This window comes from Dermacentor andersoni, chromosome 1 (genome assembly GCF_023375885.2).
Source record: "Dermacentor andersoni chromosome 1, qqDerAnde1_hic_scaffold, whole genome shotgun sequence".
Lineage (NCBI taxonomy): Eukaryota > Metazoa > Arthropoda > Arachnida > Ixodida > Ixodidae > Dermacentor > Dermacentor andersoni.
In genome coordinates, this window is record NC_092814.1 from 213254924 (window position 1) to 213276432 (window position 21509).

Sequence of the window (21509 nt, forward strand, 5' to 3'; positions counted from 1 at the left end):
CCGTGTGTAAGAATCCGGCGAAAGCGCGTCTAAGCGGCTTGTCGGTCTTAAGCTTGCATGTCGGGCCATTGTAAATGCACACGGGTCGGCCTGAGCTGCCATCCAGGTAAGCTTGCTCAGCCCAATAGCGAGCCCAGCAGCTCGCTCAGCCCAAGTGGGTCGGACGCAATAAATCGCCCGAACCGCTTCGCGAGACATATGCGACGCGGTGGGTTTGGGTTGCTTGTATGAACCAGAGTTCTGACTCTCTCAGCTATCTCATCCCCTTTCGCCTCCCTCAGTACAGGGTAGCCAACCGGAGATAATCTCTGGTTAACCTCCCTGTCTTTCCCTTGCCTTTCTCTCTCTCTCTCTTTGACTCGACCTGTTAATTTTAGTATTGTGAAAAAAAAAAAAAAACGCCTCGCTTACTCAGGGCGTATAATTTTCACCCAATATAAGAGCCTTTGGATGATACAAGCTGTAAGTGATCAACCGCAGCTGTCCCCTGGAAAGTCGTCTGTGGTGAAAGTGAAAAATTGGGACAGTGTAAGCCTCAGCGAGAGAAAAGGAAGGAAAACAGAACACCGTCGCGGGTAACAAACAATAGTTTATTTCATGATATTTACTGTCTCTAAATTTGTCTTTTTTTGTCTTTTTCAAACCACACACAATGCACGATTTCGGGCTAACATCGATATGCGCAATACAGAAACTTCTTTCTCATTGCTGTGAACAACGGCATACAGCTGTCAGATAAACACCGAACCATTCAATGCTACATCTTACGTGGACAGTGTTTACAGTGATATACAAAAAGGTCCCAGGCGTTGGCCCTCGCAAAGGGTCTATTCACATTGCGGAACACGTTTCCAATCTGCCGGTCGACATGTTTCCCCAAGAGTTGGCCAACGTGACGGCCTCCGTCTATGTCGCCAAGCATCCTCTCAGTCTGCAAAACAGCGTTGGCAACTGCAGCAATACTGGCCAGTGTGACAGCCTTGACAACGAAAACAAGCGACACCATTGCCTCGTATTTTTTCTTGGTGGCATATGTTTTCCCTCGCACACTTTGCAGCACCATGCTATAACGCCCGAGTAGGATTTCTTTTTATTATTTGTCGAACGCTCTTCGTAGCACGTATCTTAACGACGCAAGTGCAATTCTTGTTAATTTTCTTTTTCTATACTACTTGTGCGTTTATCGTGATGTTCGCGAGACAATATAGCGGGAGAGAACTACGAAAAGCCCCCGAGCTCCTTGTCGAACATGTCGAGCTTTATGTGACTCGGCGTTGCCCAACTCTTGGTCGACATGTCGTCGCCGCTTGTTGGGGACATGTTTCCTGGCATTTGTTGGCCCTTCAGTGTAACACGACCGCAGACAGCACGTTACTCACACGGCTACGGATAGTGTTGGCCCACTTGTTCCCCAGTGTGAATAGACATTCACCAACAGCAAAAACTGATGCAAGTGCACAAAGTTCTGGAAACCGGCACAATGCTCACAATACGTGCGTGAAGGCGCATTATTGCACCGATATATTGACGTGGTTCTGATGTTGCTTTTAATATTCATAAATCATGACGAAAAAAAAAATATGCGCCCGATTCAATAGAACTGGCACTGATGCGAGCTGCAAGGTGAAGCCTCCATCTCTACAAGCTTGCTTCATTGCGCTGATTTCCAGACAACAGACAAAACTATAAATGCAATATGCTAATCAATACGCACCATTAGAACATCAGTACCGTAACACAGCTCCTGGGCAGTTTTTGCACGTAGCGAGTACGTCATGCTGTGATGGGCACCACCACTGCTACGCAGCATGCCGTTGACACGGCTTTGGGTACCTTTACCGTAACGACCACGTGAAGATCCAGTAAACACTCGTATACCTCGATCCACCGCGGTTAACGACCAGATAACAATCTAACACGTACTCGGCACACCTACTTCGAGTTCCACGTTTTGTTTTTACCGAGCTATGGCACTTTGTCAATTCTGTGTCAGAAGGGCACACTAAAAAAAAAAAAAATGTTTTTTTTTAATCCAAGGCCCGCACGTCGTAACGAAAATTGAAATTTTCATTCTTTTTTTTTTCTTATCATCCTTCGCGGCAAGTGGCCGAACGCGGCAATAACGGAGGCACACCGGCGTCCGCGAAAATGAAAGGCGAAAATATCTAAAAGAACGAAAAATGAAATGAACCGCTACAAAAAGGACCCAAGAAAACGCTGCCGAAGTTCCTACTGATGCAGTATGCTAGAGTTGAGCTAGCTTCATTGACCATTAAAGTTGAATATAAAATATGTGCTAAACTCTCCTGACATGTAGCAATCTCGCAAAGCCGCCATGAGAAGCTCCCATCGAGTACAAAAACCAATAGTTTTTGCAACATCAAATTATTCTGCGTTTCCATTTTATTTAAAAACAAATGCCGTTATGCTACTTATCGCGAGGCACTAAAAGAACTCTGTGCATTGCCTCTACATAAGACGCTGAAGGGGCCTTCCAGAAGACCTGATGCACACAAATAGCCTTCAGCGTATTGACAACTGACATCCCTCATGCGTTTTCGGAAATGTTGCGGGTTTGATAAATACAATTGACGCCTTTTGTTCGTCGCTCTAATAGAATCCGTTCATCGAATTTCCTCTTGCCTGACAACGGTGTACCTTCCGAGAGCAGGCAATATAGGGTCCACCACTTTCCTGAATGCCACTAAGGATATTTCTCACGCAAAATACATTGACCATGTTCGGTTGCTTCTCTGTCTACCACTAATAACTGAGGGCCAGTATACCCTACCAACCCCGCTCTACTCCACGTTCCTGGTTAGTATTGTAATGCTGGTTGTGTCGTTGCTGCAGGCGGTGTTAGCGTGGCAGCCAGTGTGTCCCACCGTAGCGCCGCTGTCCAGAATATAACGCACGCTACCAACTCGTCCATTAATTCGCAGTCGCGCAAAAAAGCAAGACGACGGGACACCTCCGTTTGCACCTCCATAGCTTTCTAATCTAACTTTTTTCCCATTTCAAAGGCGAGGTCGTTCGGTCAAACATGCGAGGTTCCCTACGAGAAAACGATGACATCATTTCGCTGTCAAGAACTATTGGCTTTTCATACACCCTATTATACTTGGTTGAAGATATCAAACCGAATGCTATAGAATGAATGGCTGTGTCGTTTTTAAAAATTCCACTTTACAATTATTACGGCCAGTAAGACAAGCAAAAAAGATGTGATTTTGAATATATACTCTCGTGCGCATGATCGATTTATCTGTTTCTTTCTTGGACTGCGATGTAAATAACAGCGGATGAACGCTTCCCTGAGCCTATAGAGAAGACACAGAAGGGTTTTGAACGTGACACGTCTACAGCCACCCGCGGCATATTAATATTATCCCGTTATTTCAGCAACCCTTACCGCCGAGGAATTTCCTGAGAACTAGCCAAAGCCAATTTTCCCAATTTCCGAGCTGTTAATAGTTTAATTGCGTTTCTCTGCGTGTCTTGCTCACAATCCAAGACTCTCGTAACACCTGCAAACAGTTTCCGTCTTTCGGTGCTTTGCTGCGTCATCACTACTTTCCGCCAGTTGCACCTTCTAATCGTTACCATAAAAACCCTAAACCTTTACCTCTCGACTTTTCTGACTAGTTTTAGCGACTAACAATGTAAAGTTAGCCGCGTGTAAGAAGTGCGCGTGTGGAAAGGACAAAGCAAGGAAAACAGCCCATTGACTGGCCACGACACAATTAAAGTACACACACGCAGAAAACACAAAAGAAAAACAAGTGGCGTTTACGTAGCGAAATGTTCCTACACGATCTGATTACGGTGTCGGCTTCCAATCACAGCAGCTGCTATCTTTATGAGTATACGTGGTTCGTCACAAGCAATCAAAAGATGGCTGGTGCTCTCAAACGTTCGCTTAATGACAGCGCCGCCTTTGTTCTGCAAGTGTCAGGGAAGCTTGTTTTTAACGAGCCAACCTGTAGCCAACATGTCTTGGGCTTCAAGTTTTCGGCGACAGGTGCCATTCTGAAACCTAGGTCTGAAGAAATAACCAAGGGGCGCGTCTAGACGAACTTTGAACTGGTTAAACCGAGAAGGTCCCAACAGAAAAATGCCATGTGCCAGTTGAATTGACTGCGCATGTCTAATGGCGCCTTGACACTGTATGGAGCTGCCCAAACATTTGGCGTTTAGAAATATACAAACATTTGACAAACAGAGATACATATTTCTTGTGTGTACGGCATTAGCGCCACAAAACGCTATATAAACTACACAGTGCCGAACGCTCACTGGAGGGAGCGATAAGTTAACATGCGTCATTTACGCTAGCAACTGCTAAACACTCGCAATAAACAGTAGCGGAAGAAGCAACAGGATATATATATATATATATATATATATATATATATATATATATATATATATATATATATATATATATATATAAATATACGTACATGTGGAATCACCACATATTTTGCGCTGAAGGACCTGAAGCGCACTGCGCTTACACTTGAGCCGCAGCGCAAGTACGACAAGGGCTTCAGCGTTATGACATTATGGAGAATAGTAGGAGATGTGGCTAAAGTCACACACACACACACACACACACACACACATCAGAAACGCGGTCATGTCACGTTGGTCAAACTAAGCTCTGTGCGTGTACCGGCTTTCGCCCCCAGTGCCATATTAAATGTTTGTAAGGAAGCGAAAATAAATGGGAAGTTGCAATGAAATCATCACTCACCGGTGCTTTTGTCATTGCAAGCACGCATAAGATTGAACTCTGAGACGTTTGTCACTGCTCGCTGCACGCATGGCAGGTCCGACAGAACAGTGTGCAGAATACATTTTTTTTACATCGTCCGATAGGAGTTGCAGCCAAAAAGCGCACCAGTACTAAAGGCAGCAGTAAAACACCTACAAGTACCCAAGAAGTGCCACCAGCAAGAAATGACGCTTGTACGTGCAAGCATTAACGTCATTGACAGGGTCACATTACACATAAACAGAATCACATATACGTATTCACACCTCTGACTACGCATGCAACGTTACTGCTCCCAGCAGCCCAAAATTATGATGCAGGGCGGCAGACTCGTGAACCGGTTCTACGTGGAAGCAGGACGCTTCAAGTGACGAAGAACAGCCACGCCAACATGATCCTGGAGCCCCGGATAACTTTTTGGAACATTTTTACACGCCCACCGTATAATTAACTTGCGACAGATGCATTGTATACCTAACGTTCTAATCTGCAGTTCGTGTTTTTTTTCATCTTCCGACTACAGGTCAGCCAGGGTATACAAAATAAATAGTCACGGCATAACAAAAATGAAGACTACAACGAAACAATGCTGCCATGTTTGCCAGTTACATACTCTGCATCGCCATGAAGTTTAATCATATTGTTGTGTTCGTGTCCTGCAGAGCTACAAACGTCAAATTATTGATCACGTTTTTCTTTTCTTACTATACTGCGCAAGTATAATCTCTGTGTGTGTTTTTAATTTTTTTCTTCACCCTCTCCCGCTCTTTTCATGTGTGTGCATTTTTAAAAAATATCTTTGTCTCCCCTTACCCCTTCCACAGTGCAGGGTAGTAAACTGGGTATCTATCTTCCGGTTAACCTCCCTGCCTTTCTCATCTCTTTTATCTGTCTCTATCTCTGTCATTGGTTGAGAATCTAAACGGCAAACCCATGAACAGGCAACAATAAGTTTTATGACACCACTTTCTTTTTGGCAACGTGACGTCGGTTCGCAGGCAGTGAACCATTTTATTTGTTTGACAGCGGTATGTCGTTACAGACCGCAGGCGCAGAAGTCGCGAGGCACCCAAAAGCGACCGCTGTGTTTTTATTACAGGAATACTTACTAAACGCGCATAATTGAACACCTATGCTGTCGTTGTTAACGAACTTGCGTGCAACACTTGCTTCAGCCGGTACAAGCTTTCGAGCTTGCCAAAAATAACGAGGACATCATGAACACGCTGCCATGCCTCCAGTTTAGATGCTACGGCACAATATTGTGAAAATGCGACCATTTTTAGAGAGATCATACGGCGATAAGAATACGCACATGACGTGCACGGGACGCAAGAACAAACGCTGCGCACTGCGGCTTATAGGTACCAGTGGGAAATGAGAAATAACCGGGCGCGGTGCGGATGACTCTTCGTACGATGTTTGGCTTTCTGTGGCACGAAAAGTGTAAAAAAGAAAAGAGTTATGATGTCTAATTTTCGATTATTTTCGAACGCACTGTATATATATATTTTTTGTGATAGGCAATGTCCCAGCCACGGCTAAAAGTTGTCAATATATGCGACGTCATGGGGAGGCGCTCCGGAAACATTCAAGGTGGCGTCACCATTCGGCTTTCGATTTCGCCTTCTCCTGGCGCACCAACTTTCCACATTTGAATAACAGTTGCCTATCTGCTATTCCAGAAGTCCAACCTGCTGCTGATAACGGCCGACTTGTCACGACTTTCACACACGCCGCTTTTCAATGTCAGTGATGTCACACTGAGTAATAATAACAACAATAAAGTAATAATTAAAAAAATCACGGTAATGATGCTAAACCGTTTCTTTAAAAAAGGATCGCGCTCTTGGCTGCTGCCGTTTGGTGGGAATAAGGAGACGGTGTGGTGTATCGTTGATGAGAGAGCTCGCTGTCAGGAGTGGTGCCGACAACCATTGCAGGTAGCGCCGACTCCCTGACGAAAGCCAAGAGAGAGTCGCAGGCCGCGCGACGGTCCTGTAGACTCCACTCTTCGCAGACGGCGACTTCTATCTGCCGAAGGACGTCTTCGGCTTGTCATACCGTAGGGCCTCGCAGTCCCGGACGCGATACTTCGCGGTACGTCTAATAATTATGGTAATGAAGAAGCATCTGGCACGTGTTAAGAATGCTCTATTACTTTTTGCGATTATCAAAAACAGATATAGGTTATTTTGGCCCGAAAGAAAGGCGAGTGCGAGTACTCACATCTAACTCGGGGACAGAGAATATCGCTTCCACTCCCAACATAAGTCTGTGCCATGGAGCCCACTGCGCGACGATCTTCTTGGACGCAACATACCTTACAACAGTACTAGTGATGCACGTGTGAAGCTGAGTGCGCCAAAACGATCCTAACTTTAATTATCAATGAGTCCGTGCTGGTTCTTAAGTTGCTGCTGCAGATTAAGCGACTGTCAAGGCGACGTAAATAGACAATGCATCCGGTCAAGTGTCCATGAAAGTTTGTTTCACTGTTCGCGCCAGAATCGTTCCGGGTTTCTTTATTTCACGCGAGAACCCCAGTATTGTTCAGATCAGGCTTATTCGAGTAACGTGAGACGGTCCGCACTTGATCCTTTTTGATACATAGTAGCAATGCCAGGTTTCAGAAAGAAAGAAGCAGCGTGTTTTATGTATATGCACTCATAGACACGTTTGACCACGATCAAAACATTAATAATAACAACAAATTTTGTCGATGCTCGAACTATAAAAGACCTGACACAGCCTTACTTCTATTATACACTGATATTGCAGAAAATGTGAAATGAAGCAGAATTTCGTCGAGAGAACCTTGAACAAGAATAACGTCATGCCTGCTTTTGCAAGCCAGTGTACAAGGGGACACTGAAATATTGCCATGCACATATATACGTTGTCGTGATCTAACGGCCCGTGAATGCGCAAAGCAATAAAAAGAAAAACACTAAATAAATGCGCCTCGAGAAATGGCACGCACTGTCGGGATATATTATCGTGCTTTAGCATACTGTCACGCCTTTGTCGCTACCGTCACCGTCGTAAGCTGCTGCCAGTGAGCTGCGCCGCAAAGACGCGCAGTGTGCGCCTGGCACTGGAAGGAAGTAACGGTGGCATGACGGTACGTCCTAGTTGAAAGCACGAGTTAAGCGAGGGCAAGGTTGATCAGCTGACCCCACTCGCCTTTGCGTACACGTACTGGCCTGTTGCTAGAGTCGCACTCATTAATCCATTTCTTGAGGTACAGCTAGGTCGACGGCCGGGCGCATTTCGTGACTAATCATCTTAGAACGCGGGAAAGAGCGCACACTACACGACACAAACGGAGAGCCTGTCTTGTCCGCTTCTTCTCCTTTCGTGTCGCCTACTGGGCGCTGCTTCCCGCGTTTCAAGACCATTCCTTGAGGCTTGAATGTCGCGCGGCGGAACAGCGGCTCGACGGGTTGTCCCGAAGATGGTGAATACACTAAACACTTCGAACAGCAATATTTCACGGCAGACCCACGTACAAGAGCAAGTGATTTTCCCGTCTCGGCATGGGACTACATAATACAGGTTTCTTTATATTCCCCGATAGCATACACACAAGTAGCACAAAGAACAGTCATACTGATGTCATCCGCGCAAGAGAATGTTGCGCTCAAAAAGACAAACATCGATGATTGTTTGCACACACTCTGAGATAACACGCACATTCGACTGTACACGCAGTGCCGGAGAAAGAGCCAGTAAAAATACGATCGAAACCAAGATTTTCACTCCACTCTTCCCTTTTTTTCATTTTGCACGCACTTTACATCACGCTAGATTACTTTGTATACAACAGCAAAATTCCCGACGTGCTTGCGTAATAATTAGTGCGTGGGCTGTTAGTACATGGACCCGCGGAAAGGGTGCTTAGTTCAACTTACGCGCTTATTTACAGGTAATAGATAATGAGAAGTTAAACAGAGAATATATTATCTCGTTAATTCTATGCATACATAGGTGTGTATATATATCTCTATAGTACAGCTATAGATTTCTCCCCCTCTTCCCCCCAACCGTATATTTTATAATTTTTCTTCTTACGAAGCAATGTGCTTCACATCGAGCAAGGCTCCGCCACCTGCAGCATCTTGACAGAAGTCCAGGCAGTCATCAACCACTGTCTCAGCGATGACAAACTTCAGCATCAGCGAGTTTTTCCTTGCGTGTCGTCTCAAGCACGAGTACAAGCGCCTAATGCGTGTGTGCCGAATTCTGCCAGTGGTACGTGGGTGAGGAAAAAAGCCTCTAGTTCCGTCGCGTAAACTTCGTGGTTCAAGAGAAAACGCACGTACTAAGGCCTGACTGATACATCGAGAGACGACTTGCGGACGGGACCGGTTTTGTGAAACGAAAACAACATATCGTGCTCAAAGAAATCTCGGAGAACCGAAGCGTCATTGCTTTCTTGAGCTCTTACGACAAATAGCAGCATCGCCGAAAGAAAAACTAGCACATTTTTTAAACAAGATCACACGCAGATAGCGTCTCATTCCTAGTTCACCAATTTAGCTGCAGTCGACATTCCTTCTTCTACATATTCAGCAAGGTTAAGGTGCCATCGCTTGACGTGGAATAGCCGCGCAGCCTGGTAAAATAACAAAACAGGAGGTAAAGCATAGCTGTACACGCAACACTTTGCGAGCTCCAGAGCTCCAAAGAAAAAAAAAAAGGCGGAGGGGGGGGGGAGTAAAACGCAGGAGGCAATAACGAAAATCACAGCTTCAGTGCCACACAGTGGCAAGGCGGGAACGGTGTAACAACATATCAAGCGTGCGCCCACAGAGGCGACATAGTATAACTGCACACACAGACAGGTTTCAGCCTGCGCGCCTCGAAACAAAACACAAAATGGCAGAAACTGTCGGTTGGCTGCGCAGGCATGCATATATATACACCACGTGCGGTCGTCGTCGCCATAGCGGTACGGGTGTTTGCACATTAAATTTTGTTGACGCCGCGATGTGAAGACGGAAGTAGGAAAGCAGACTCCTACCGGGTTATGCGAGATTCGTATCACGGATATTTCGAAAGAGCGGTGCGGCTGCCAGACTATCGATAAGCGCAACAACGCCTGCGCAGCTTTATTCGATCGTGCAGAGCGCAAATGCTACCGAAAACTTCTCAGTACCCATCCCAAGCAATACACGGCGAACGTTATCCTACTTAACCTACACCGTTATCCGCAACATTCTGCAGATTATATACACGCACTAGTGCAGTTGCCGAAGAACGTAATGTTTCGCTACATTACATTTCCCCACACAAATCCTCCAACAACCGTGAATAAACCAACCCTGGGATGAACTACCTGAGGGCGGGTACATCTATTTTATGCATGGCTTGCAACGCTACATCCGCCGATCACTTCGTGGGAAAGCTGAGCCATTAATTTCAAAGCGCATAGGCGCCATGAGCTGTTGGAAGAGTTTCATTAAATATGCATTCACTTAATGCCGAAAGGAACGCAGCCCGCCTTATTACAGGGCAATGGACTTGTCTGTGCAGTGCATGGTGCCAGTAAAGCGCGCGCTTAATGCAGTTGTGTCACGATACATACGAATGGCCTCAAAATACGTCGCAATAAAGTTCATGCTGCTGCCGGCGGGCGCATACCCCGGTGGTCACGATGCGCGTATATATGATCCAAGAGTGAGGAAGCACCGTCGTAGCGACTCATGAGGAGACCCTTGCAGCGCGACTGAAGGCGCTATTTAAAGTTGTAAGGGCAGGAACGTAAAACTCAGCGCATCGTATCGCAACGCGGGTGCTTAGGTGTGCCAAATAGAATTACTAATTAGATAGTTACAGGCACGGTACTATCGGTCTGGCATCGTCTCCCCACACGCTCAGACTGTGGTAAACAAACTGATCCTGCCTATATAACTAACTCCGGAGCACTAACCGACGACCTCGGAGGTGCTATTTCTCGAAGTAATACTAAAAAAAAAAAAAAAAAAATCTCGTCTCCCATTGGCGAAAGAGCGTTTCTCGCGCACAAAACAAAAAGCGAAGCGTTGGTTCTGGTGACAGCATCCATGTACAGGAAAAACACGAGAAAAGTCGTCTGCCCGGCTTCACAACGTGTGCTCTTTATTCCCTGTGGCCGTGTGCAGCCTAAGCTTTGAAGCCCTAATTGAAACAAACGCTCTCTCGCGTCTGCATCTGCTGGTCACTCGGAGAAGTGGTTTCGGCCACATCTTCACTTCGGGTCTCTAATAATATTGCGCCCTGCTTCGCAGCCTGCCAATCCAAGCTCTTGTCGTTCTGTACAGGCACACCACGAAGTACGGTGACGTTTCCCTCGACAGTCGTCGGGTCAGCGGCCGTCGATGGATAAACTTTCCTGTTTCTACCCTTCGTTGAACTTCGAATTCATCTATATTTTGGAACAAATCAGGCCCTGCCGGTTGAATGCTACTATTGAAAAGTATATCAATCAGCTGACAGATTTTTTTTCTTACTATTCATAGGCTTGAGAGAGATTTAAAAGCGACTTCTTTAGTAATAAGACTCCCGATCTACCTAAGTCTAGCTTGGTGCGTAATGGTTTACCTTAACGCGATTCTTGTGCCTTAGAGTTGAAAATCATTATTAGAAGTGAAACTAGAACTGTGATAATCAGATGTGATCCTTATAAACACGTTGCGCAGTTTTTAATTACCTTCCTTCAATGTCCATGCAGTCAGTGGCGACAGCCACAAGTCTGAAATGGCTCTGAACTTTAGTTTTACAAGTTTTTCGCCGAGCTCTCACCAAACAATAGTCTTACGCCACACAGAGGGAAACAGAGAAGAGAGCCGAAAAAGAAATTAAGAGGAAAATAACTACGGGACATTGTCGATACCGTCGAGTAAAGAACAAAATTACGCGATAACAACGATGATCAAGGTGGCGGCTACTCTCCGTTGCGTTCACAACGACAATGCTTTCTTCACGAGGCAGAATGGCACACTGTCTTTCAGAAGTGAAGCTGAAATGCAAGCCCTCTGTAGGTTCTTTTTCCGTTTTTTTTGATCAAACGTCATGGTCGTTCTTCGGATGAAGTGTTCGCCTATTGTGAGGCTACGCCAGCGTACTAAAGAGGATGTGAACGAAAGGAAATGGTTGTTAACATCACGTCTCAGCTCGTGGGCTTTGAATAACTGCTACACACATATATATATAAAGAAAACTCCTCGCTTCTCACAGTAGACTAGATGTGTGAGGCGGCGTTTTGCAGCTACAGAAGCAAAACAAAGCGCCTCCCGACTTTGGAGCAGCCATTGGTCACTGCAAGTGATTATGCTTGGAACAACCTGCGTTCCCTCCAGCGCAACAGCCACGGGACATGCCGACGGGTCACACTATTCTACTTGCTCAACTCATCCAAGAAATTAACAAAAAAGAAACGATTGAGGAACATCTGGGAGTATCTCATACATGCAGTATATACGCTATCGGAGACGATCAAGGTGTGAATAGTTGAAACTATGTTCTGGGCCGGCGACCTTGGCAGCGTTGCCTTCCGTTCAATTCTATGCCACTTTCAACATCCACCGCTGACAGCAGGCTGATCGCATTGATAACGCGGGCGCAGCGTGCTTTCACTTCGGACGAAGCGCGTAATGTAATAGCACCGGAAAGGGCATCGCTGCAAAATCGTGGCCCAGAAATGAAACAATGACCTCTACGCCAGCAGCTCCACGCAGAAAATTTCCGCATAGGTTACGGTAATGCCGCTAATTAGCGCGTGCTGCTGGTAACATTCTCAGTTGTGCCTCTGAGATGATCACTCAACTGGATTCGTTCACTCTGCCACCAAAGATTCTCTGATCGCGCCTTGATCGTCCAGGATATTCACAAACAATCATGACGATTGCATGGTTTAGCAAGCTCGCGCAGCGAGCCAATATGCCACGAAGCAGGGGCAGATGTCAGAAAATAAGCAAGGAAGATATTTTGTCGAACAAGGCAGAATAGCGAACTGTTCAGTTGTGTGCAACTATGCAAGCATTTAGTTTTTAAGCATATCACTTACCGCTTGCCTAAGCATTGCGCTGAATATAGGAAAGTCGAGTTGTTTTATCTTTTCTTGACATGATACGCCGCGGCCATCTGTTGCTAATAGCCAAAAAGGTTGAGCATGTTAAAAACTAAGGCATGTATTTACACGTAAGCATGTTTTGTTCCCAGTGCATGCCGCAACTTCTTTCCCCGAACAAAAACAAAAAGAACTCATCTAAACTCTTCCACAGAGTTGAAACTACCGATTCCCGCTGCATCAGCAGTTAGTCGACAGAACCGAGCTTCAGTTAAGAAAACATGTGCCCATGATCAGCCCTGCCAACGTTGCCTCCGTGCGCAGATATCTTGCCGGTATGACCGCCTGGGCGGGCGATTCGACGATGTGCTATATTATAGATGTGAAGCTGATACCAGCAGCGTCTATATCGTTCAAAAAAAAAATCGCAAGGTTTCCGACGTTCCTATAGTATAGATGGAGAGAGAGGCTCGTTCGTTAGCCTATGTTCTTGGGTTCTAGCGTCACCAGGAACGTCCGGATTTCGCCCGGATTCACCGTCACCGTGAAAAGCCGCTCGTCGATGGGCAACGAATTCTTCCCGGAGGAAGATGCGCCGGTGCTCAGACCGGCGTTCCGATGCCCCGCCAGACGCTGCAGCAGAGCGGGGGTGGGCGACTCCCTCACGGAGTCTCTCGTCTCGAAGTGGAACCTGGTCGTGTTGCGCAGGTACTCGTGTGCCGACAGCACGGTTTCCTCGGCTGCCGTCACGGTGTATGGGACCAACATGTTCTGCAAAGGGGTGGACCACACAGATAAAAGACGTTGAGTATGAAGGACAGTAAAGTGAACCGTGATTGCACGCGGTAAAAGGCGACCTACGCAGCGGATGCAGTGTGAGCCGTTGGGCAACGACTGCCGCCTACGTGATTTGTATCTGTGTCGTCCAACATAACGCACCAACATAGATCAAGTGAATGTACTCGTAAAGGTCGGCAGCTTATCCGTCGCTATGACTTAAACATATTTCCTCTACGACCCTCGCGCGCGATAAAATCCCGCCGTGAACCATTTTTTTAGCTTGCAAGTGTGAGGAGACGAGCGTCCCTGGCGGCCCAGAAAATAGTTTTGAGAGCGACCACGAGGGGGGTCCTAAGTAAGACTGTAGACACAAGTTTGTTTAGGGGGCTTACAAGGCATCACAGTACAGTGGTGCCTCTGCATGGATGCTTGGACAAGGCGGTCACAGCGCCACCAGAAAAGTCTGAAAGCGTAGTTCGGTGTCGGCCCGCCTGTTAAGTGAGGATGGCCTCGCGAAACAGCGACACTACGGGTATTTCGGGAAGTCACTTTAATTCGGTCACCACGCAAAAAAAATTAAATTATGGGGTTTTACGTGCCAAAACCACTTTCTGATTATGAGGCACGCCGTAGTGGGGGACTCCGGAAATTTTGACCACCTGGGGTTCTTTAACGTGCACCTAAATCTAAGTACACGGGTGTTTTCGCATTTCGCCCCCATCGAAATGCGGCCGCCGTGGCCGGGATTCGATCCCGCGACCTCGTGCTCAGCAGCCCAACACCATAGCCACTGAGCAACCACGGCGGGTTTCGGTCACCACGCAGTACGGAGAGACGAAGTGCCAAGACTAGAGCCTCTGCAGTCTAGAGCCTCTGCAGCCGGCGCATGGGCGTGTAGGCGACTGGTTTCGGTGGGGGCGCGTGCACCTTAAACACGCCGCAGCACTGAACTCGAGATTTTTGAGGTGATTCACGGCGAAATGCTACAGCTTGTTCGAGGCACAAAGCACAATCTGTACGACTACAGTCAGTATTTGCAGACTGGCCACAACAGCGCGCGTTGTGTAGTGTCGTCAAAAATCTTTCGTATTAACAGCGGAAGGTGGCCGGGACCGAGCGCACTCAGTAACTAAACCCGTGTTCGAGGAAACGCAGCACGTTAAGAGCATCTCACCTTAAGGGATACCGAAGCAGGCTTGTTGAGCCTGTTGTCCTTGACGCCGGGGTAGAGGTGTTCAAGGCGGACGATCGCACGGCTTCTTCCGACGGGTTCTAATGTCAGCAGGTGCAGGTTTGGCGGTAACGGATACTGCAGCCCACTCGCCTGCATCGTGTTAATTGTGAACGGAACGTCAAAGTCGCTCAGTGACGTGCCCTTGCCTGCTTTCTTGATTGTATACCACTTGATCAGTCTAATCATTGAAGCTTTTTGGTGTTCACTTATTCGAGATCTGAGTGTAAAATTTTGAGCCCCAATTTTACCAGTATTCTTTTGTTTAGCACATCACATTCCCACCGCAATTACTTTGTGGGCTTACTGCTTTAGTAATTCTGAAACAAGATAATTTCTGTAGTTTCAGCCGTGGTTTAACAAAGATTTTTCGAGAGAGAGAAACAGGACGAATGCCTCAATATTTACTGCAGGCGTGTACGTAACAATGCAAGACTGAGGCATCATCATCTTTTGTTTTAAGAGGCATTTTATTACCATATCGGCATGAAGTTCTAGACAAAAGCTTGTGGAGCACAGGCACCGCGAATAAAAAAAAGGAGAAGAAACTGAATGTCGTCGCAGCTAGAACGCACAATCGGAATCCCACTGTTGTACACAGTGCTCGCGTAGAGACGGTGGTAAATACTTTGTTGAATATTGCCAAAAAAATATTGGATTTCCTAGTCTCTCACTGCAGGGCCTCGCCACTGTGAAACGCGCTTGTTATGACAGGACATCGAATGTCCACCTTTTTCTTGATCCAAATGTAATGGGCATCGGCATTGTGCTTAGCATGAAGGCACAGGGATCCTGATGGGCGGCGTGAGTTGTGCCACGCACTGCAGCAAGGCTGCCGATAGTAATTCAGCGTACCCTTGGCACCGGGATGTCGAGCAGCTCCCGGTCACGTGTGTGGAAGGCGAACTGCGGCGAGAACACGAGCCGGTTGGCCATGGAGCGCAGCATCCGCTCAGAGTCCTCAATGGAGCCCAAGAAAACGCGGTGCGTGCCGCGGGCCACAAGGCCCCGCTTGTCCACGCCAATCTCGTTCAAGGGCTCCTCGACGCCGAACGAATCGTCATACTGCAGCCGCCGGTGAAGCTGCGCAAGAACAGTCGCCAGTCGTGAACGCTGCAGTCACGGCCGTCACTATACACTACGCATACAGCTTCGTTGACATCGCTAGGGCTGTCGCGAGCGTTATAAGGACTGCACACCACAAATAAGTATCTCTAGCTGGAGCTCTGCATGACGTCCACCGCATTCTTTATAACGATGGATAGCGCTATGCGCGTCACACGGCATGGAACAAGCGCTACCCAGGCACAACCTTTCTGCCATCGGAGCAGGCGCCTACTGGAACCACCTGCCACCTATAGGTCAGAAATGTCCTCCTGCACGTATGTGGAAGCTGCTTGCCGAGGCTATCCTGTAACCATGTTTTACAGGCTGATGACGAAAGTTCTGCTTAACAGTGTTTTGCATTGCACTGATGACACAACGGTATAGTTCCAATACGCGGCCTTATATCCAATACGGTCGCACACGTGTACATCAGTACGCATTTAAGACTTGCAGGACGCCCTGCCGTGCAAAAGATAGCAACGTGACGTAAAGGGCTTAATTGGTTTTCATTTCTTTCAGGCTTCAACTTTCGAAATCTTTGTTGATGGAAAGACTTCTAACAAATTAGTTGTGTGATTACTAAAAGACGCTGTGAGCAGCTGTTTACTCACCTGCAACTGCACTGTCTAATAAATGTGTCCTTGAGAGTAACCATTAAGGGAACTAGTGGGAGAGGGGTGGATACAACCTCTCTTCCACCTTTGCTTCCCAAAGCATCATCTTGTGCTCTGATCAAGACACTCGTTGGCTAAGCAATATTTAGGGCAGACCTCTTAAAAAAAAACGCTCACTACATATATACATATATGCGTGCCGCAGTTGGAACATTTAGTATTTAGGTTCTTATTTTACAGTTCATGGCGGGAGATTACTTGAGCACTTACCATTAATTCGAGTTCGCCTTCATGTAGGCTGCTCCCGCCTTGTGGTCGGTCTGGAAACACTGTCAACTGGAGGTCATGAGTTTCATTCTGAAATAAAAGTGAGAAACTAATACAGCTCTCTATCAAGTTCTCTGCCTTGCATACTTTTGGCTCGCCCGTAATTTTTAATGCTAAAGCTGGGTTTACACGACGAACCGAATGATGTGCACGATCCTGACGGGCTCAGCGCCGCTGAATCGTGCCGTAACACGAATGCCGCAGGCGAGCTGCTGGCGGGGCAAATCGCTGAAGCGTGATCGGTCAGAATGGCGCTTTTGATGACGAAGGCGCCGTTCTGACCAATCACGCGATGCCGAACGAGCAGTTCGCTTTCCGAAACGTTATAAGATCACTCCCCAGCTTGGAAGGGTATTGATGTTCAGTATTGTAGGAGATTGGAAATCAGGAAAATAGTGCGCTTTTTTATCGATGTCGACATTAACTTGCAATTAACAAAAAGAAATTAGTGCTACGCAGGATTTGCTGAGTTTCTCGCTCGCCTGAGTTTGCTCCACGGCAGTCAGTGAACAAAGATAGCTCAGAACGCCTGAAAGCAGTACAAAATAAAATGTCGAGACAAAGCCACGTATATGTCAACGCGAGCGCACCCTGCGCGCGCCGCTTCCTCCTCCCAGAAGTCTGGGCAATGTTACGTACCAGCGCCGCTTAGTGTTATCAATGCAATATTGCAATATATATTGACTGTTCCACTATGTATCTACACACTCTGCGCAAGCCTCTAGGGAGCGTCATGGGCGTCTCTTCTCTTTCGGATATTATCCTGTCCATCCACCGTCGACTGCGAACTGTGCAGACTGGCGCATTCTCACAACTAACACTTTCCTTTCTTTCCAACACGGTAAGAGATAACATGTGTTCTATAACTTACTGACAACTGTAGTGGCACTGGGTGGAACAATATTGAAACAAATGTCAAGGCACCGACGGTTTGACCACGTGACTCTATTTCTCGGCCGCCCATGAGGTAACGCCCAAGTGTTGATAACCCAAGCGTGAATCTAGATAAGCCAGTGAAACTGTAGGCGTGCTGAGGGTTGAATTTTATGTCGTTACACCATTAGCTCATTCATCCGAGGGCGTCGCCACAGCTCGTGGAGATCCCGAACGTAGTCGGGCCTCCCTGCGTTGCACCCCACGACTCCGAGGGCAAAAAGCGGACCTCAGTGTGGGATACGATGCAGCAGGCAAAAAGCAGCTTCGAGTGGCCGTAAAAAAATTCTAGGTGGGCGCCGCATCCGACCAATGTGCATAGTCCGAAGTATCAGCAAAGCACGGTTCTTTTGGGATGGGAGCAAAAAAAAAAAAAAAAAAGAAGCAGGCGTTTTCGCAGTTTTCGAGAGTTGCGCACAGATGCGGTCGTGTTGTGGGATGAGATGCACCCCCCAAGCTGCCCAGCGATACTTTTGAATCACAATGGGCGGGTACTGTTTAGCTTCCGTGTTCTGTTGCAGCCTTGCTCGAGAAATTCACCCAAGCTCGGGCCTTATTTTGCAAGGATTCTGTTCCTCCAATTCTATTCATTGCTTATCGTCCTTCGTGCCTGTAGATATACGTAAGGTGGCCGATGCCAGCGATAGCAACGGCGGCGCGTGTAGGGAGCCAATGACGATGGGCCCGAAAAGCAGAATGCGAAAAGAATCTTTACAGCGCTTTGTGCTAGCGAGTGACATCGATGGGCAGTGACCACCTTTCGGCGATCGCCACCGCTGACCGTCACGTATCGAGGAGCCGTACGCACCTTGAGATAGATCCACGAGACCACAGGGTAATAGTTGTACGTAGTGGGCTCCACGATGGTCTTGGTCCACGGTCGATGAGCGTTCCTCCTGCGAAACATCCCCCATCAGCGTGCGCCAGGACTATCGCCGCGGCCGGTGTACGTGGGGACTTATATGCACGGAATGGAGGCTTCCCGTCCTCCAAATGCTTTATAACGCTTATCCGTAGCCGTCAGCCCAGTAAACAGTGGGCATGGGTAGAAGATGGCGGGGAGTGCAGATGTGAACGAACGAAAGATGTGGAACCACAATAATGCGCGGTAAACTTGAGCAAGCTGGGAAACAGGACGGCCCGGAGCTAGAAAGAACTGCAGACCGTTTTTCTTTACTCCCTTGGTCATTTATGCAATCGCGATTTGCCAAGCATGCGGTAACCAGAGGCAGAATTCGCAAAGCTTCTCGGACTGAGTAGTCACAAAGCAGCCGGCACGCTGTGGCCGTTCGTATGAGGCGGTGCCCAATCTTGATAGTAAATATGGTATTAACAAAGCCTGCCGGTCAATGAAAAACAGTACTTACGAACAAGAAGCTTTGCGAATTTGATCCCCGGCTATTTGAATGAGGAACTGCAGATGAAAATAATAATTACAACTTCACTCTAAACGTCTGCCAGCCTGCACCTCTGGTTCCTTCCTATAGCAAACTGCCGTTTTTCACAGGTACTGCATGTTCCAACAAGGAGACGAGTGCTGGGCAGGAATCCACGCCGATTTTGTCCTCGCACGTTAAAGCGATGGCCGGCGTTCGTGGCGCAGTGGTTCGCCTGCTGGCTGGCAAAATGAATCGCTGCTCTTATTCGACTGCAGAAGATCGCCGCCAACTTTCCTTTCTGCGCTCGAAGATTTTGGGAGCTGCTCGTAATGTTGCCGAGAGATGAGCAAATGCGATTTACAAGTCGCAGCATTTTTGTCACACGTTGGAAAATAGAGAATGAGTTGAGTTCCAAAAGCTGTCGTCATTTTCCTAGCAGCGCTGCTAACCAAGCAAGCCGTGACAGTGCTCGCATTTCATAACCTGGTGATCAATGACGGCAATGTCGTATTAAAATAAATGGGCACTGCCTCCCGTCTTGGGGGTAATTATTCTGCCATTTGTTAACGCGAAGCTTTCTTGGCCTCTTCCCCAGAAAATGGCGTTTGTCGTCGTTTCGTTGCGTTATATATCGTGCAGGGCTCTGGTAACTTTTGAAATTCTTTTATCCGTACTTATATGTTTCTGGCAGCGCTCAGGGAATTAATTATAAAATTGTTTTCTTAATTTCACTCCTATATTTAGAACTGTAACTGAGAAAAAGAACCTCCATGCTCCCGTTAGTAAAAAAGAGAGAAAGAAAATGAGGCGGAGATCTGGAAAACGGTAAATAAAACTGCAAAAAAAAAAGGGAAAAAAAAAAGAAAACCCACACAACATGGCATTAAGGTCGCGAGCAGTATCGGCAAAGAGCTCCGCTCTCGAACGAATCAAAACCTTCGATGTTGACCTCTATACGCCAGTAGAAAAAAATATATATACATCTTCCTGACATTTCTCGTGCCCACCTTTTAACCCGATTAAGATGCTTTAAAAAATGCGAAATAAAGAAAAACCATCAATTCTAATCATTTCTACCTTGTACTACCCTGCCTATACATTATTAGAACTTTCGAAATTTCTTGCTCCATCCTGTTCGTAGTGTGCTCTCCGCGCTATGAAACAAGAAACCAACAAAACCATTTCCTTAGCATCGCTCAACTTTTCGATGCCGCAGCCTCGACGGTACATACATAGGCAGTAAAATAAATAAAAAAAAAATCTTTTCACGAACGCTATTTTGGTGCTTTTTTACCGCTGGCCCCTGCAGAATTTATCGAGGAACCACTTCGGCTTATATGGCCATCGTCCCGAGCTGTTTCAACCCCGCACGCAAACTATGATGGCAATGCTCGCGCTCTGTTCCTGTCTTCTATTTCTTTTTTCTGGAAATATGCCTATATACACACCATGGAGGTCAGAAGGTCGCTGACCACTTGCTACGTTTTTTTAGAAAATCCGGTAAGGTATAAACTATCTGTAAAAACTGCAAGCTGACTTTTCAGATAAGCACCATTAATACGAGCGCTTGTCGTGCGTTTACTATCAACGCTGGAAACAAAAAAGTAAATATGAAGCCCATCACGGTGCACCCTCGAGCAAAGGAGGGGAAATGTGAGGTCGTTTCTGAGGCATTTCGTTGAGCTGAGAGATACCTATGGCAAGCACACAGAGAGAGAGAGAGAGAGAGAGAGAGAGGAAAGGCGGGGACGTTAACCAGACGCACGTCCGGTTTGCTACTCTGCGCTGGGGGAAGGGGTATAGGAACTAAGAGAGAGATATATAGATGAGATACAGATAGCACAGTGTCGCGCACACTTGAAGGTTCGCATCGAGTGGCTGTGAAGAAAACTACCAGCCACTGCCGGGAGAAATAGAAGGTGCGAAAGTTATGGCCAACAAAGGTATTTTTTTCTCACTCAGCGCCGTATATTTGACTAGTTCTTGTTTACGCCGAAATAACGCTTGGTTTAGTCTCTATGCAGTTGTGTTCCCTATAAGGGCCCTTTCACTTAACGTATATGAAGCGTCTGGCCGCAGTGACCACTGGTGGATACAAAGCTGACGTTGCCCATACGTATACGTCGCCCCATGTAATCACATCTTAGGAAGATTGGTGCAACTTCCAGGAAAAAGTTTAAATTTTGGCATGTAATAATGGAACTTCAGTCTCAATGGTTCTTGGACATCAAAGTTATAACAGCTTTTAAACGTTAAATATAATTTTAAAAAGTAGCGACAACATTTCCAAGATAGTAATAGCGGGCAC

At 46.9% G+C, this 21509-nt stretch overlaps 1 protein-coding gene across 1 annotated transcript in view; it reads right to left on the reverse strand.

Annotated features, from left to right (window-relative positions):
- Positions 1–8314: 8314 nt before the first annotated feature.
- Positions 8315–21509, reverse strand: part of LOC126548108 (lysosomal alpha-mannosidase-like) — a 518622-nt gene continuing 505427 nt past the window's right edge. The window contains exons 21-25 of the mRNA XM_072288240.1: positions 18631–18718; positions 16833–16919; positions 15697–15924; positions 14785–14934; positions 8315–13601 (exon numbers count right to left, since the gene is read on the reverse strand). Of these exons, the coding sequence (XP_072144341.1) occupies positions 13308–13601; positions 14785–14934; positions 15697–15924; positions 16833–16919; positions 18631–18718 (847 nt within the window). The 3' untranslated portion in view covers positions 8315–13307. The remainder of the gene's footprint in view (positions 13602–14784; positions 14935–15696; positions 15925–16832; positions 16920–18630; positions 18719–21509) is intronic.